We start from the raw sequence: 17,156 nt of genomic DNA on the forward strand, positions 1-17,156 counted from the left end.
CTTCTGAACGTTTTAATACAAATGTTCTTATTATTAGTTTTCATTGAGAAAACTTTTGTGACAGTATTACCACTGGAGGGAGCCATTGCTAAAATATCTTCTCTTACAATTTACTGTATTGATTTTGAAAAACAGAATAAAATGTAATATCTCATTATACAAATAATTTAATCCAAATGTGTATGATTTAAGATGAAAACAATTAGAACAAATGCATATGTATTGTATGTAAATGTATATTGTATGTTAATGAACAAGTTAGTTATGAGTGAAAATCCCAAATTAAAATTTTAAATATTGCGCTACAATTATTGAAAAATAAATTAAGATATCTTTGAAATATAGAGGTTTAAATATCAGTATACTCTGCTTTATAATGTCGATCATATTTAATGGATCTTGTTTATGGAGACACTTCTCATTTCCATTAGGGGGTGCTGTTTTGTTATAGCTTTAAATACATTTTAGGAACAGCTAAAGATTACTTACAGTCTACTCAGTACATCGTCTGAACATCACATCAACTTTGTGTTATATAAAGGTGATTTAATGGAAAGACATGTAAGAAGAAGCAGTCATTTTACTGAATTTATCAAAATGTCACATACTGTTGTGGAGTCAAATAACAAGAAAAATGTAAATCAGGTTATCTCAACAGATATTTTTTCTTCTAAAATATACATAATAATTAATGTAATTTTGACCTGTGCAGACATAGCATCACACCTTCAGTGAGAGAAAACTTTCAACTTTTTTTTATACAGAAACAGTCCAGTGGTGTCACAGCATTCAGTATTATTCCCATATTCCTATTTACTCAAGTCACTTGTTTTATAAGGTTATCCTGAACTGCAGCACTGTCTTTGGGCTTTTGGGGTTTTCCACCTTTCCCCCTGTAGAAAAAAAACAACAACAGAGAAATAGTCGACCATTAGCTGACTTAGTGTGAACAAACTCCAATTACAATATGTAATTAATGCAAAAAGAGCTTGAATGAAGTGGCATATGAAGGGACGAACTCTGGAAATTTAAACTCATAGGTAATATTTGCTATAATAAGCATAGAGAAAATGGAATAGCAAATACAAATCCATTTTAATTTGTGTGTTATATTCTAAAACTAATGTAAAACCAGAGTTGAATGATCAAAAAAAGATTTGTTAAAGATTTTTATTGCCCTTGGAATCAACTATTGAAAACAGTAAGTAAGCAGTAAGTCTGGGGAGAGCCATTTTTCATCAAAAGAAATATACAGTTAATATAAGTATAACTTGCACACATAATCAATAGTGTAGTATAAATGATATAGTTTCTCATATAATGGAGATCATATAAGAAAAACTCACCTGTCCTCCACATCCTGGATGGTGTCTGGCAGTGAGCAGCCCAAAGTCTCAGGGAGGAACATGGCTGCGGCTCCAGTGAGGATGGGAGCCCCTCCATAGATCAGACCAGGCAGCCATGTGATGTAGTCCCCACCCAGCAGCACCATTGGGGCAACCATAGCCCCTACACGTGCCATCATCGAGGCAAGACCCATCCCATTCTGACTGTAAATGCAAATGAAACATGTTAGTAGAGAGCAACACAATTTTATGTACCATTATTACATGTTTTATTTAAAGGTGCAGCACGCCTTCAACTGATCACAACCTGGTGGGGAGTTGGATCTCCTGGGGGGCAGAGGCTGGAAAGATCTGACAGATCCAAGCATAGGGTCTGTTAGGAAAATCTGGTGAGCCCTCTATCAGCAGGGCCTTCAGCTCATACCTCTGGAAGAACTTCTCCCAGATCAAAGTTCAAAGTTCAAAGTTAGTTTTATTGTCAATTTCTTCACATGTACTAGACATACAAAGGAAACAAAATTACATTTCTCTCTGTCCCATGCGTAGACAGCAACTAGGAGAGTGAGAGGCTGCTACTTCTGCACTTGCCACCATTCAAATCATAATCCCCTTCAAGTTTTGCTGCAGCAAACTGTTGCAGTTTCGTGGCCTTTGTGTCTCAGTCAAAGGTCTCAGTGCGGTTTAACAGGAGGGCTGGTCAGGGAGGGTCAGCAGATCTGTGTCAGGGCAGTTTGAGGAGAAGAGCCAAAAATGCCCCTGCTCTGTTTCCAGCAGCATTACAGCAGCCTCCAGGGGGAGCCAGATAAACACAACAGGAAAGTCTCATCATTACTCTGCTGTGGTGTTTCTGTTGGGGATAAAATAGTCCATTCTCTCAAAGTGTTTTCTCTGGAAGATCTTCTGCCACATTTGCAGCCACATATGGTGTAAAAAAAAAAGCTTGTAGCATCTCAAGTGTCCATAGTTAGCTCCTTAGCTAGCTTCTTGCACAGTCTCCATGGATACGAGAAAAAGAAGCAGTTCATTTCACAATCCAACAGTCCCTTGTGTTTATTCTCTCAAAGTATTTCCTCTAAAGATCTTCTGCCACATTTGCTGCCACATATGACGTAAGAAACCTGTAACAACTTAAATGTCCAAATCCTGGGGAAGACTGGGAAGTTGGAACATGAAGTCTGAGTGGACCATATGCTCTACCTCCATTGTAGATGTGACCTCTTGTAGCTGCGGTCGTAAGGTCTGAGGTGCTTTTTGCAGCAGCAACCCCCGAACCTGGTGGTAGATGCCATGAGGCTGAAGAAGGAGTCCTGTCAAGCCTTGTTGGCTTGTAGGACTCCTAAGACAGCTGCCAGGTACTTACGGGCCAAGCGTGCTGCAGCTCGTGCAGTGCAGAGGCAAAAATCTGAGGTTGGGTTGTTTGGGGAGGGCACTGAGGAGCACTACTGGTTGGCCTCAAAGAAATTCTGGCAAACTATCTGACACCTCAGGAGAGTAAATCCACCAACACAGTTTGCAGTGCGGGTGGAGGGGTGTTGACCTTGACTGGGGATATTGTGAAACTGCAGAAGGAATACTTTGAGGATCTCCTCAAGCCTTATTCTATAAAAGAGGAAGCAGAGACTGAGGACTGGCTGACACACTCCTGTAGCATCGTGTGGCCATTGGGGACAGTGCCTCTGGACTGGCAGATCGGGGTGGTGGTCCCTATGTTTAAGAAGGGATGTGGTCGCTGTATAGGACAATTGTGGTGAAAAAGGAGCTGAGCTGAAAGGCAATCTACATTCCGACCCTCACCTATGGTCATAAGCTCTGGGTAATGACCGAAAGGTCACGGATACAAGAGGTTGAAAATGAGTTTCCTCCGCAGAGTGGCAGGGCGCCCCCTTAGAGACAGGGTAAGGAGCTCAGTCACACAGGAGGAGCTCAGAGCACTGTATTTTTAGTAGTATAATAATTATTTATAGGTTTATTGCCATACTGTGAAATAGTCCAGTTAAAGCAATAACATGGAGTAGTTTAAAACAAGGAGGACCAATGGTGTATTTCAAACAATTATTCGCTCTAATCTCTCACTAAATAACATCTTAATTTATTTTGCATTTACCCTTACATTGCACTTTGCAAATGTATCCTACCACACTGTGCATATCTTTTCGATCATGTTATTAATGCATTGGTCAACTGTAACTGCATCTGTATGCCTACATATTAACAATAAAGTTATTTTAAGATGTTTTTTATTGTGTCTGTTGTGTGTTGTCTGGTGAAAGCCTATACTGTCTGTCTCCCACAACTATTAGTTATTGCAAGTTTTTCAATTGATAACACTTTCTAATAGGGCTGGGCAAAAATATTTTTTTTAATCGCGATTAATCGCATGAGTTCGAGCAATTAATCGCGATTAATCGCATGTTATACGCAAAACCAATTAATGAATTAAAAAGTAGAGTATAGCGCTCTTTTGTTGTAAATGTAAATGAAAGAGCTATACATTTGTTGTGCAAACAGCATTTCTTTCACAGGGGAATCCTCAGAGCCTTCAAGGTATTCAGGGAAGGCACAAGAAAAAATATTGAATGGACGTTTGTACTACTAATATATTTATTGAATATTTTTTATGCCGTGAGTAATGAACACTACAGTAGTAATAATTTCTAGATCAGTGTTATAAACTTGGACTGATATTTTTTAGGAAACAAAGGGTTAATATAATGGAATGGAAATGGACCAATCACATTTTTTCTTCCAATGGTATCTGGGTAAATCAGTGACTCCAGCACTGAACTAAAGAAATAAGCTCAGCCCAGAGCGCACGGCTGGTCCGGCCAGAGCCGGTGCCCGCGGCTGAACCCCCTGAGAAACAGACGTTTACAATAAAAATAAATAAATAAATTATAAAAACTGCGTTAACGGCGTTAAAATAATTGTCGGCGTTAATGACTTAATTAGTTAACGCAAAGCCCTACTTTCTAAAAAATAAATGTTAATTAGCTTTTAAAACATGAACAAAGATTTTATTCATACTGAACAACTAGTTTATTATCAGTGTTCAGGCTTAGTAACTACTTAACTATGCTTTATTTAAGTCTTTGTTCATGCTTTATTACAGCTAATTATGTTGTTGTTACTACAAAGGATTACCCTTATTTCTGAGCCTATGCATTTCGAAGACATATAAACAGTGTTCACTGCTTAAAGCTGTAAGTCCCATTCACACATCATAAATCAAACGGCAATCCAAAGTGCCGTCTTTGCGCTCTAATGCTGGGTCAGGACCCCCTAATGGATGCCTCCAGTGTCGTGTGAAGACGTGTGGAGCAGGTTTGGCTCAGAACTGTGTGTTATGAAACGGTTTAAGCACGGAGGAGGTCAGAGAGTTCAGATGTTGTGAGATTCATATGCAACTCTGTGTTAATGTTTGCCTCTATCAGAACTTCTACTTAGGATCAAACTAAACACACCATCACAATATGTAACCAGTATGTTGTTGTTTCTCAATAGTTTGATATGATCATTCCAGTGAATTGCATGGAACTGGTTGAATAGATGACATATTATTATTTTAGGTGACAAAAACAAAACAAACACAAGCTTTTAGTATGAAGGATAGTAATTTTCACTTTTTGTAACATTTCACTCTGCCATGAAAGCTGTTTGTTTGTTAGTCTCTCTATTTCTCAGAACAGAAAGTAATGGACAATAGTTTGAATGTGAAGTCACTGAGTGGGTACTTAATCTACAATTGCAATTGTGAAAAGGGGCAGCAATAAAAATTTAAACTTTTTTCTGACTCACTGGCTAAAGATTTTATTTGTTATGTTAAATGCCACTGATTAAAAGTCTGTCTTGTTTATGGTCATGAAACAAATATTGAAATACATTTTACTTTGTTTTTGAAAAGAAAAGACAAAATTAAATCAAAAGTTGAAATAAATATGAGCAAAAGAACGTGATTATTATTTTTTATTATATCACCCGGCCTTACTAACAGTCAGGATCTGGCCAATACATGTTTTTCTTGTGTTAAAAATTAATAATGTTTTGTCAGTGTGGCTGTGTGTTGTACTTTGTCTACTGCAGCTTCAACAAGTTATGTCATTTGTAGTTACTCACTGCCGTCTATAGGGGGATAGGCCTTATAGTTCCACTTCCACTTAAATGACACTGACTTTCTATTTATTTTGAATATTAGTTGTATGTGTAAAAGATTATTACCGTATGATGGTAGGGTAGAGCTCTCCAGTGTACAGGAAACAGGAGGTGAAGGAGGCGGCAAGACATCCCTTACCCAAAACTGCCAAAGATGTGTTCATGATGGGTTGATCTATACAAAGATATAAGGCTAAATTCCAAAACAAAAGCTCTTAAATATTCTGCATTCATTAAAGGTGCTCTATGTTACTTTTCTGTTGGAGAGTTCCTCACATCCTTGCCTCTGTGGAGATTATATCATTTTGCCAACAATGTTTCCCAGTATGGCAATAAACTAAATAAATAAACTATCTCCATGGAAAAAAGTAGGTGACTTTTGACTAGACCAGTTACAGGTCAGATCTGTGGAGAGGTGTACCCATTCACAGTAAGAGTGTATGATTTTCAAGATATTTTTTGACACTTTGGAGTTTGTGATGAAACAATTGCTGGTTAAATGCCATACTATGGAACATTCCAGGCAAAGCAATGCAACTTTTATAATGGCAAGTATAACCCTCATTTAAAACAGAGACTTTTATTTTGGCGGGTCCACTTCCTGTTGTGCTACCCCGAACTTTCCAGTTCACGTAATTTACTTCCGCTCCGTCTCCACTGTGGCGGTGGCATGGCCTGTTAACAAACCCGAACTCTCTAAAACTACGCATTTCACACAGCATTTTAAGGTGAGCCTTTTGCTAAGATATAAGTAACTACCACAGAAAATTACAACCGTGTAAACCGTCGCTAAAATGTTTTATTAAACAAAGTCGTTAACTACTCTTCTCAAATCCCCCATAGCACCTTCGTACGTGTTTACCAGTCGGACCGTGCACGGAGTGTAGCTTTATCCCGTGGAAAACTAGGTAGATACGTTTACAGTACTTATATTTGTTTACTATAAAGAAGCCGAATTGTAGGCAACACTTTAATGTAACTAAAAATTAAATACCTGGGACCGCCTTTAATGATTTTTGTCTAGTTTGAATACTTTATTTGGCTAATGCTAATTTGCCTGAGGAGTTTCGTATGGTGTCGAAACCAATTGAAATGTAGCTACTCTTTTTATTCCAGTCTTTGTTGTGCAACACTTTTACTTATGAACTCTGCCGGAGTATTTTGACCAGTATTTGGAATTAACATTTTGATTATTACAACTTGTCTTTAATAACATGATAGGGGCCGATATTTCACGTGGGCATGTGATACGTCGTTAAAAATCTTGGACTCTCTACATTTTGTTCATTTAATCCAATTTACAGACAGATAATTGTCCTAATGTGTGGCTCCACATCAGTATTTATCTGCGGAGTCATTTGTCTGTGTGTGTGTCCGTACTGTCTCTGAACACACCACAGAGTCGCGTCACTCACGTGTGTTTGTTTACACGCGCAGACACAGATCCAAACATTGAGATTATATTCTTTTTACGGACAATCGGTTTGAGTCTGGATTAAAAGGACATTTATTAGTGCAGACTTGTGATGTGAGGAGGAGCCTGTGTGAGCGGTGAGTGTTGGAAATATGTCGACTTTGAAGCTAGTCCTGATTCAGTCCTGCTTTAGATGTGCTTTAGACCTGCTTGCAACTAAACAATCTGAAGAGCCGCTTGGGAGCCAAAAGAGCCGGTTCTCTAAAAAGAACTGGAATACCCATCACTAGTGTCTACAATGTGATGCAAAAATGCCATTAAGCCAACCTACTGTCTGTAAATATGATGTAAAGAGGCAGAATAACAATAAATGTTGCCTAAATAAACCCAATTTAAAATCCACCAGAGCCAAACCTAAGTTTTTTTTAAACAATTCAACATTTACAGTGAATTTTTACAACACTAAATATATCGGCGATTATATCGGCTATTGGCAGTTCCAACTCCCATTATATCGGTTTCATATCGGCCACAGCAAAATCCATATCGGTCGGGCTCTAGTTAATACCATGATTATGTATATTTTTTCCTCATGTATGTTTACACATGCATTGATTTCATTTGTTCATATTGGGTTTGATTATAATAGTATCAAGGTTATTTATTTTGAATGAAATATTTATTTATTTTTTTGGCCTTCCAGGTTTTTTTTTTTTTTTAATATGGAATCCACTTTCAATGGACTTTGACAAATCTCAACTCAACAAATAACCAGATGGCAAGCAGTAGGACAAACTGTTTCCCTTTTTCTTCTCTGCTTCTCGAACCATGAAATTGAAACGCTCAAACTGTGGATTATACCGATTGCGATTCTGGAATTGTGGATTAGACCGATTGTGATTCTTGAACTCTGGATTATACTGAATGTGATTCTCAAACTGTGGATTATACACTGATGAACTCTTGTGAAGAGAAACTGTTTATATATATATATATATATATATATATATATATATATATATATATATATATATATATAATAAAAAGGTTAAATTAGGTATACTGTGACTCACCATAAGGCACTAGCAGATTCACTAAAATGCAGATTCCCGCTAAGATCAGGGCTCCTGCCTGTGATGGCCTCCTGCCAAATCGACTCATGGTGATGGTGATGATGAGCTTCGCTGGGATATCAGCACAACCAAAGATGATCTGGATCAAGTACATGTCCACGCCAAACTTCTGTAGATCCAACGCAAGACCATAGTATGCAAAACTGGTGGAGAACCTACAGCAGTTACAAAACATAAATGTAAGTAACAATGTTTACTATGTATTACCTTGTTTCATTTAGTATGAGACTGTGTAAGTGGTATTGTGCCAATGTGTGTCTTTTTAAACTCTACCGGCTCATTTGCCTTTTGTTCAGAAATTGAATATTTATTCTGTATTATGTTTTATAGAAGCCCTTCCAACACATGCCTCTTTAGTAATACAAGCAGACTGTGTAAGACTACGAAGTGTAAATAGCGGTCATGAACTTTTCTGGTAGAGGGTCCAAACCTGCTCGTCTCCATGGAGATGTAACAGCTTTGACTGGAATGGTACCGTGGAATTTCATCATATCCATCTCCACGGAGACAAGCAGGGGACACCATAAGGCCAATTTGCAGGTGAGATCTGTTGGGAAGATACTGATGACACTTTCTTTATTTTAATGGTGTAATGTGCTTTGTTGACCTATTTGTGTGATGTTTATTGTTTTTTATCTTGTTTTAATGTTGTACAGCACTTTGGTCGGCTTTGGTCGTTCGAAGGTGCTATAGAACTAAGGTCTGATTGACTGATTGATTATAAATCTAATAATAGTAAAATTTTCTACTCCAAAAGAAGGTTATCAGACTTGGTAATCAAGTGAATTACTAGGCGCCAACAAATCTTTTTTGTGAAGCTTGATCTTGTTGACTTGTGCACAGACGTAGTGATGTACAAGGCCTATAATCATATGCTCCCTCCTTGTTTACAGGAGTTATTTGGGCAGAGAAAAGTTAGTATAACCTTAGAACAATAGGTGTATAAAAAAAAAATACAATAAGATATTGTAATTCTGAGTATATGGAACAATCTGAATGATGATTGTAAAAAGTGCAATACTGTAGAAGCCTTCAAAAAGGGGTATAAAGCAGTGGCGGCTCCTAACTTGACCTAGATAAATTAATAAAGTTGATACTTTTTGTTAGGCTATATGTTTTATATTTTGTTTAAAATTTAATGTGTATATGCATCGACATATTTTTATAATGTTAAATGTTGTCATATCACTTAAATTTGATTCATGTGTTTGCCGTTTGAGTGCGCTGGGTTATCGTCAGAGCGAACTCAATGGAGTTCTATGGGGGAACCTGAAGTTTTGAGAAAATTTTATGTCAAATCCAGTTCCTGCCCATTTCTTTACATTACAGCCCTGATGTTTGTCTTGAAAGGGGATAGCTTTGGTAGCTTGTCCGATGGCTCTTATTTTGATTCTCACTGGCTAGGTACTTTTGCCTAAACCTCCAGAGAGCACATGGGACAGACTCTACAGCCTCGCTCATCTGAAAAGCGCGCACACAGATACAGCTCTGGAGTGCGTGCGGGGGAAAAGCCCCACAGCCCCGGAACAGGGAACTGCATCACTCACTGTTCACTGCAGAAAAGTTACACCTGGGCATAGAGCACAGAGGGCTTATGTCTATCTCTATCTATATTATATGCCACCACTGGTATAAAGTATTATTTTTTTGAAAGCTATAGAGCCCTGGAATGATTAAATTTTGCTTGTTTGTTTTTATTTGTTTTTAGTTTTTCTCTTAGTCTAGTGAAACTGTAAACTTGCAGTTCGTATGCTACTTTTCTTTCTTGGAATTCTGTCATTGTTTAACAAGGTTAAGAACATTTTACTTCAGCCTAAACCCTTGTGATCATGTCATTGGGTTGTAGCCTGTCATTGAAGTGCAGTTGGTGGAAACCCTCACCAGAAGTTACATGGCACCTTTAACATACAGCAGTATTACGTACCATACTGCTGCAAGGCTTAGAGTCATTCTTCTCATGGTGGGAGTCTTGAAGAGATCCAGGATGGTGTATGTCCCCTTTGAATTGGACATCTCCTTCTGCATGGACTCCTGCACCACCTGTTAAATACAATACAAGTAAATAAAACACAAATTAGTATCTTTTGTTGTTTCTTCCATAGCCTGTTGTGGTTTACCTTGAGGTCAATTTTCTCTCCCTCTTCACGTCGTCCATTTATTCTGGCAACACTCTTGAGATTTTTGATGGCTTTCTCAGGTTGGTGGTTCAGGACTAACCATCTGGAGGATTCATGAAGCCACCTTCACAATACAGTACACTGTTAGTTCAATGAAATGTCAAATGAAGTGTCTCTAATTGACAGCCACTGGTTGTACTTTAATGAATGCATTTTGGATTTATGTACTGTATTTTCATGCTGTTTACAAGTATTAATGTAATTCTAGCTACATAAAAGATGAGGTTAAGGTTCACTGAAGTGACACATCTCATTTTTGGCTTGTTGAACCAAGCCTTATTTTACATCATTAGAGCTAAACAGTCACTAAACCTTGGTGAGTGCTGTAGACTGTGAACCAAACTTTGCTTATAAAGGGACCATAGCAAAATGTTATATTTATATTATTATATTATAAGTATTCATTCACAACATTAATTATTGGTGATAGAACATCACATTTACCACATGTGATTATGCAAATCTTAGTCATTGTTGTCTGTAGAGTGGAAACAAATCGACAGTGTGGATTTTATACTAGATCTCACCATGAAACGAGGAAGAAACCATAGAAAGGCAGAGACACAGCCAAAGTCAGCCACCTCCAATCCCGAACAAAGTAAGCGATGAGTGCCCAAAGGAGCTGTCCAACAGTATAGCAGTACCCTGCTAATGTGCCGGTCACTGTCCGAACACGCGTCGGGATCCACTCCACAACTGTAACAAGAGTCACAGTTTATGTGTTGACTTTGACTTTAAAGGTGATCCATGTAACTTCTGTTTTTCATGTGCGCCAGCTGATTGTCTTCATTGAGATGTTAATACTTTGTCCATTGGCATTAAAGAGGCTGTACCAGATTTTTTTTTTCCATTTACTTGAGAAAAATATATATATTGTATAAATCTTGAGGTCCAAATGAGACTACTGGGTGCTGTCTGCATTTAATTGTAAGAGTTGTGAGCATTTAATTACATACATTGGCACATTCTAGTCAAAGCAGTAGAGATCATCCCCATGGAGGCCTGCATCAGAAAAGTTACATACTGCTAGGCCTGTTAATGAATGGCTATCTTACTGAGAGAAAAAGTGTTGAGGCTTTGCCCAGACAGAGCCATGCCGCAGCCGAAACGAAAGAGGCAGAAGAGAGAAAAGGTGGTGGAGAAGGCCGCACACGTGCCGCTCACCGCCATGAGCAGGTAGGACACGATCAGCAGCATGCGCCGACCATATCTGTGGACAAGACAAACAGTTACAGCTCTGAGTGGCATTTAAAGACAACATTTTCAGCTATTCAAAATAAATGATTTACAATGAAAATAAATATATTTTAAAAAGCGCACCAGTTCTTAAACTAAAATTGACCCTTAGTAGTTGGCCACTATGAATAAATATTTGGCTTAATGATTTAAGCTACAATCATTGGAAAAAAAAGTATCTCATGAGGAGCACGTGGTTTATGAATTGCAACGAAAGGCTATTAGACATAAACATAAAATAATAATCTTTCTGTTTTCTTAATTTATTTTGAAGGCCAAAAATCTCTGCTCCTCCTGACTCTCATGTCACTATATTTGCGTTTCAGCCTTGTTCTCTGCACCAGCCCCTCCCCTCCCTCTGATAAAAAGTGCACTCTCCTCTCCATTTTTAGTCACTAAACATATTACAAAACTTAATAATGTCTAGATGTGTAATTTACTCAAGTTAAGGAGATACGTTTTTGAAAAGATCGCAGTAGCATGAGAGATTTACGAGTGTATTTGATTAACATGGGTAAAAGCGGTTTTGTAGTATTTAAAAGTTAATATTTATGTCAATTCTGAGTCTTGTAACGTAACAAAAAGAGACTGAAAGATAAAACTCACATCTGTTCGAATATAGCAGCACTGAGGCTGTCTACTTTCTGAATCTAAGAAAGGACCCCAGGCTTGCCCTTTTTCTACCCATGACAACACAGTGTGCATGGAGGGACACGCGAGACTCGAACGCAATACGGAATTGAATCAAAACACCAGAATGAAACTATTCAATCTTTTTTTTTTTTTTTTTTTTTTTTTCATAATCGTTCCATCCCTGATCAAAACACAACACTGAGCTGAGCTTGAGGGAGAACCATAAAACCGGATAACCCTGGCTTTTCTGAATGACTATCCACTAGATTAAAAATATATATATATAGATGTAGAGATGTAGAGGGATGGCTTGACAGATATAGATGGATAGATCGAACGAAATGTTAAAATCCTGTAAATATGAATACATATAATAGTAATGCTCTTTTGACAACTGCATATGACTTACCTGTCTGACAGACTTCCAAAGAGGAAGGCCCCCACCAGGACTCCTCCCATGTACACAGTTTGAGACATCTGCTTCAGGGATCGCATGTCACACACCATGTTCCACTGTAGAAACATAATACAATTATAAATGTACACAAATATGTTAGTGTATTTTATGTTTTAGTGTGTTCTTACATCTGATATAATACTAGAGTCCCTCTCATTCATGTTGTAAGTCCACCCATCTGTACAGTCCTGCAGCTCAACCTCTTTCACCGATAGCTCTTCTGCTGCTGCAATACTGTTGTTATCCAGCAGGTGCCACTGTGGAGAGGCATATCTCTGGCATCTCTGCGGTCTCCCCATTTTATCCAGGGGCACAGTGACAAGCAGGGTGTCCTCTGGGCTCAGTGGTCTTTGGGACAGGTTAGTGGGCGGGGAACAGTGGTGAGAGGGGACATAAGCTACAAAGTTTTGCAGCAGGTTGTGGCTGGCCATCATCATGACTGGTATAGCCAAAAGAGTCACATGCACAATCTGAAAGCGTCCTGTACTGCCCACTGTCTCCAGGAGGTCCCCAAATGCCATGGTTCTGACCCAAAGAAGAGAAGTTTAATCCAGTATAGTCAAGCTGGGAAAAGAGAAGGTAGTTAATAAGATGTTTTTCTTAAAAACACTTTTGGAACAGAAACACATGCCACAATGCCAATACTATGTTTGGCTTGTTTAAAATATTTCACTAATTACAGTTTTTCCAGTGGTTTTAGCAGACCTTTGAAACTTGGTTTAACTTGATCATTTTATTCAAACATGTAGCTGAACAGGGGCTCAGGTGGTCATATCATCAATTCACACAGTTCTCAGGCTCTTTCTCAGAACACTTGACACAGCTTTCATTCAGAAATATTTTCATTATTATAGGTTTGTTCTCAGGGGACTAGGGACACTCAAACATAATGGCAAATCAAAATTTGTGAGCACTAAAATCTAACAGGAAAGGATTTCACACGTGTCAAACAGGGAGGAGGGTCTCAGCATCAAGAACACATTACATATTACAGTAGAAAAGTGCTGCTGTTGTATTTGCTATTCCACCATTTGATCTACTACTGCAAAATCTACTTTGAAATTGGTAATGTACCTTTATATTTTACATAATGCAATACAGACAGGTTTTAGACAAAAAAGCAAAGCTTTTCCAGTCCAAAATTCATCTGGGTAAAGTATTAACCCCAGTGGCAGACTTGCACTATACTATTGATTCTCTGTGGTCACTGATAGTAAGAGTAAAGCTCTGAGTTGCACTGCTGAATGAAAGAGAACAGAAAAACACATGAGCACAGTTTGAGAGTTTTGATGGTAAAACTTGCTTTTGGTGGGAGGAGTTATCAGTTTTGAATATAAAACTTTATTTTGCTGAGCTTAAATTTAGTTTAGGAAAACTAACCCTGTTTGGGATTCTCTGTGAGCTGTTTTGCAAATGTCAATTTTCAATACAGAATTGAGTCAAAGCATTTTTCAAATGGATGAAAACTACTTCCACTTAAAATACACCACAGAATAAGTAAGATATTATTATGCAAATGTGAAATGCAAAAATTTATTTGGCATGGTAGTGTATCAACCCTCTAACATAAAAATATGCTGAGTGAAGTTGCTAATTCTGTTAATAGTGTTCAGAATAACGATGAAAACAACCCCCTTATAAAACTTACCTGCTGTAATAGGCTTCATAAATACAGTCGCTCTCCAATGGCCTCTGAATGGATGGAGGTTTCTTCATTAACAGACTTCACACACCTTGGCACTCATCAAAAGCTTGGTTCCATGCAGTTTTACAAAAGAGAAGTGAACTTATGGGCTGCTCTTGTAGTGAGTCCCAGTAAATCGGCTCTTGGATTCCTGTTGTTCTGCTGAACTTTGGATTAGAACTGTGGTGTTACCTCTTACAGACTTAGCAGCTCGCGGTATGGCCTCTCTCTGCAGCAGCACTTCACTGCAACAGCCTTTACTTGCACTGACACTAATTATTTACTTAAAATGACAACTGACCCGGGGAATGGTGAACCTTTATTAAAGTGATCTTTCTATAGCAACAATAACACAATCCTGACAATACAAATGTTTTATGCATCCTACATACTTACTGTTTGTGCTGTACGTTTTGCTATATGTTTTAATACAATTGCTACGCAACTATGAATGTTACAACATATCTCCTTAAATGCATGCTGGACATTGAATCCCCAATGCAGAGAAACTAGTTAACTAGTTCATTTTGTTCAGCTATTTATCTTTAAAATATATATATATTTTTCAATGTTTGTGTTTTTCTTTCCATTTTTCAATAAAAAGTGTGAAGGAATGAGTGTGCTTGTGTATGGAGCAGCATGAGATGCCGGGCCAAATCCCTCCAGAGGTGCACCAAAGCAAAACACCACAATGTCAGTTTTTGCAGCTGGTCCACTCACTATCCTTGTTGTTAAAGTTTCAATAAATTATATAAGGAGATAAACCTTTTTAGCTGTGTTATTATTTTGGATAGAACTATTTGTTGCAAGTAGTCTGAGCTCTGTAAGAAAATAAATTGTAGAGACAAAAATGATACTACTTTCTTTCTCTAAAAAACTATAAAAATGTATATGTTACATATAAAGTATATACTTCTGTTCAGTACTCAGTGTCAAACCCATTAGACAAAAAAGGAAAGTTCCTTCCTGATTTGAGGGGGTCAGCATGGCAACAGTCCTTTGTTGTTAAAGTATTAAGGCAATTATTATAATAGTTAGAATGAATAAAAATAATATATTTTAAACAAAGGATGGTCTTCACAAAATACTTCAGATCAGGAATCATTTGCCCGATTGATCATGTGTTACCATATACATTATATCGATTGCATAATTTAAGTTTGATATTGCAACACGTTTTGGGCCAACATTAGCCACTAAAATGTATAACTATTACACTAATTTATAGACGAACATGGGATATCAATGGAACTGATGAATTGAAGCCGATATCCATTCCACCAAAAATTTCAATATTTGCACAAATATCCAAAACCAGTATCATATTGGTGCATCCCTACATCTTTGTAGTATAAATTCAAGTTTGCATAAAACATAACCTTGTCTTAGTTGGCCCACCTGAACGTAGACTGAGTTTGCAGAGGTGGACTGTACACCCGTCAAAACATAAAATTAGGTCTAAACATAAAACACTTCAGGCTGGTCAGAAATCTGAATGAATGGAAGAGCACATAAAACCACATGACCCAAGTCTGAGAATTTTGATGCTAAAACTTGCTTTTGGGAGATGATGAGTTTTGAATGAAAAACTGCATTTTGCTGAGATTAAATTTAGTTTTGGAAAACTAAAATCCTGTTTACGATTTTGTGTGAACTAGGCTACATAAAAGTGCCAAAGTGATTGAAAAAAACTGCAGATGTTTGGCATGGTTTGCATATGAGCCTAATATGATTGTTTATTGCAACAGTAATGCACATAAATAACAACAAATGCACATAGACAACCACAAATGACAAAATGCTTTCTATGTGAAATACATGTGCAGTGTCATTGGCCCCAAACAGACTGCACGTGTTTACGCACAAACTCAAAGAAATGCAGAGATGTGGATGACTGATGCCAACTGCTGGAGAATATTTGCAATTTCTATAAGTTACAAGTTTTACATTCACAATTTGGGTATCACTATTATTGATCATTCTACTGTACCTTTTTGTGCCAGTAATAATGACAGTATGTGTCATTATATCCACAATTCTTCATAAATACACAATGTTTTGATACATTACAGCAGTTCCTTATTTAGGTTGGGTAGATGCAAGACTCCACTTTGACCTTCTGAATTGCCTTGATAAGAGTTGTTTCATGATAAAGTCTCTGCGGTAGACCTCCACAGCTTTATCAGATTTTATCATTCTTGTTTTGTCGCCTCATTTAAGTGGAACCATACATAGAATCAGCATGTGGACATGTGCAGGCAGGACTAGTCAAACATTTGTTCAGAGGGACTTTGAATCTCTCAGTTTAGTGTTGTATTTACTGCCTTGTGTAAGTCCTCACCTGGATTAAGGCCTGTGGGTTTTCTGTGATGCCCTGACCTTTCACTTTCCTGCACTGATAATGTCTGAGTAGCTGCGAGAAATACACCAATGTAAGACAAGATCCTTATATAGTATATATATATATATATATATATATATATATATATATATATATATATATATATATATATATATATGTTGGTATGGGTGGTCAGTGTTCAACTCCACCGGGGACTATGAGTATGCCAAGAGATACAGAGCAATGCACATAGGGGCAGAGACCAGTGCCAGCTGTGACCAGTGTGTTCTGTGTATCACTTGTCAGACAGTAGATTAGGGCTATTAGCAGTTATTTGAGGTGCACACTGCCAGTTTTGGTCCGTTGAGCACCAACAGCACAATACTGTAGCAGTACTCCACCATCGTAGTCTAAGGCCCGGATGTCCTGTCGTCTCTCATACTGGCCTATAGCCTCGTTTGAACTGGCATGGTTTAGTTAGGGCTGCCCTGGGCCGGGCCAGTTAGGAGGGGACGATACCCACCAGGGAAGCATTTCCATTACAATCGGCCCATGCTGCTTTGGCCGTGACACAGGTCTAGCAACA

The 17,156-nt window shown here is 37.9% G+C and overlaps 1 protein-coding gene across 1 annotated transcript; it reads right to left on the reverse strand.

The window, feature by feature from the left end:
- Window positions 1–436: 436 nt before the first annotated feature.
- On the reverse strand, window positions 437–14,526 carry slc22a6l (solute carrier family 22 member 6, like). Its single transcript, XM_020923085.2, has 11 exons — window positions 14,194–14,526; window positions 12,674–13,070; window positions 12,498–12,601; window positions 11,275–11,429; window positions 10,747–10,915; window positions 10,160–10,283; window positions 9,967–10,082; window positions 7,983–8,197; window positions 5,562–5,670; window positions 1,347–1,550; window positions 437–893 (listed from the first exon to the last, which is right to left on the reverse strand). Exons 1-11 carry the CDS (start codon window positions 14,259–14,261, stop codon window positions 818–820), a joined length of 1,737 nt encoding a protein of 578 aa, XP_020778744.2. The 5' UTR covers window positions 14,262–14,526; the 3' UTR covers window positions 437–817.
- Window positions 14,527–17,156: the final 2,630 nt, after the last annotated feature.

The sequence above is a fragment of the Boleophthalmus pectinirostris genome, unplaced genomic scaffold, assembly GCF_026225935.1.
Source record: "Boleophthalmus pectinirostris isolate CB_2022bp ecotype Guang Dong unplaced genomic scaffold, ASM2622593v1 HiC_scaffold_12, whole genome shotgun sequence".
In the NCBI taxonomy this organism is placed as follows: domain Eukaryota; kingdom Metazoa; phylum Chordata; class Actinopteri; order Gobiiformes; family Gobiidae; genus Boleophthalmus; species Boleophthalmus pectinirostris.

Coding starts and splice junctions, on each gene's coding strand:
- slc22a6l (XM_020923085.2), bottom strand. CDS start 14,261: ATGAAGAAACCTCCATCCATTCAGAGGCCATTGGAGAGCGACTGTATT. Junction 8,198..9,966: donor CTAAGCCTTGCAGCAGTATG/GTACGTAATACT, acceptor TAACTGCTGTAG/GTTCTCCACCAGTTTTGCAT. Junction 894..1,346: donor ATCCAGGATGTGGAGGACAG/GTGAGTTTTTCT, acceptor TTTTTTCTACAG/GGGGAAAGGTGGAAAACCCC.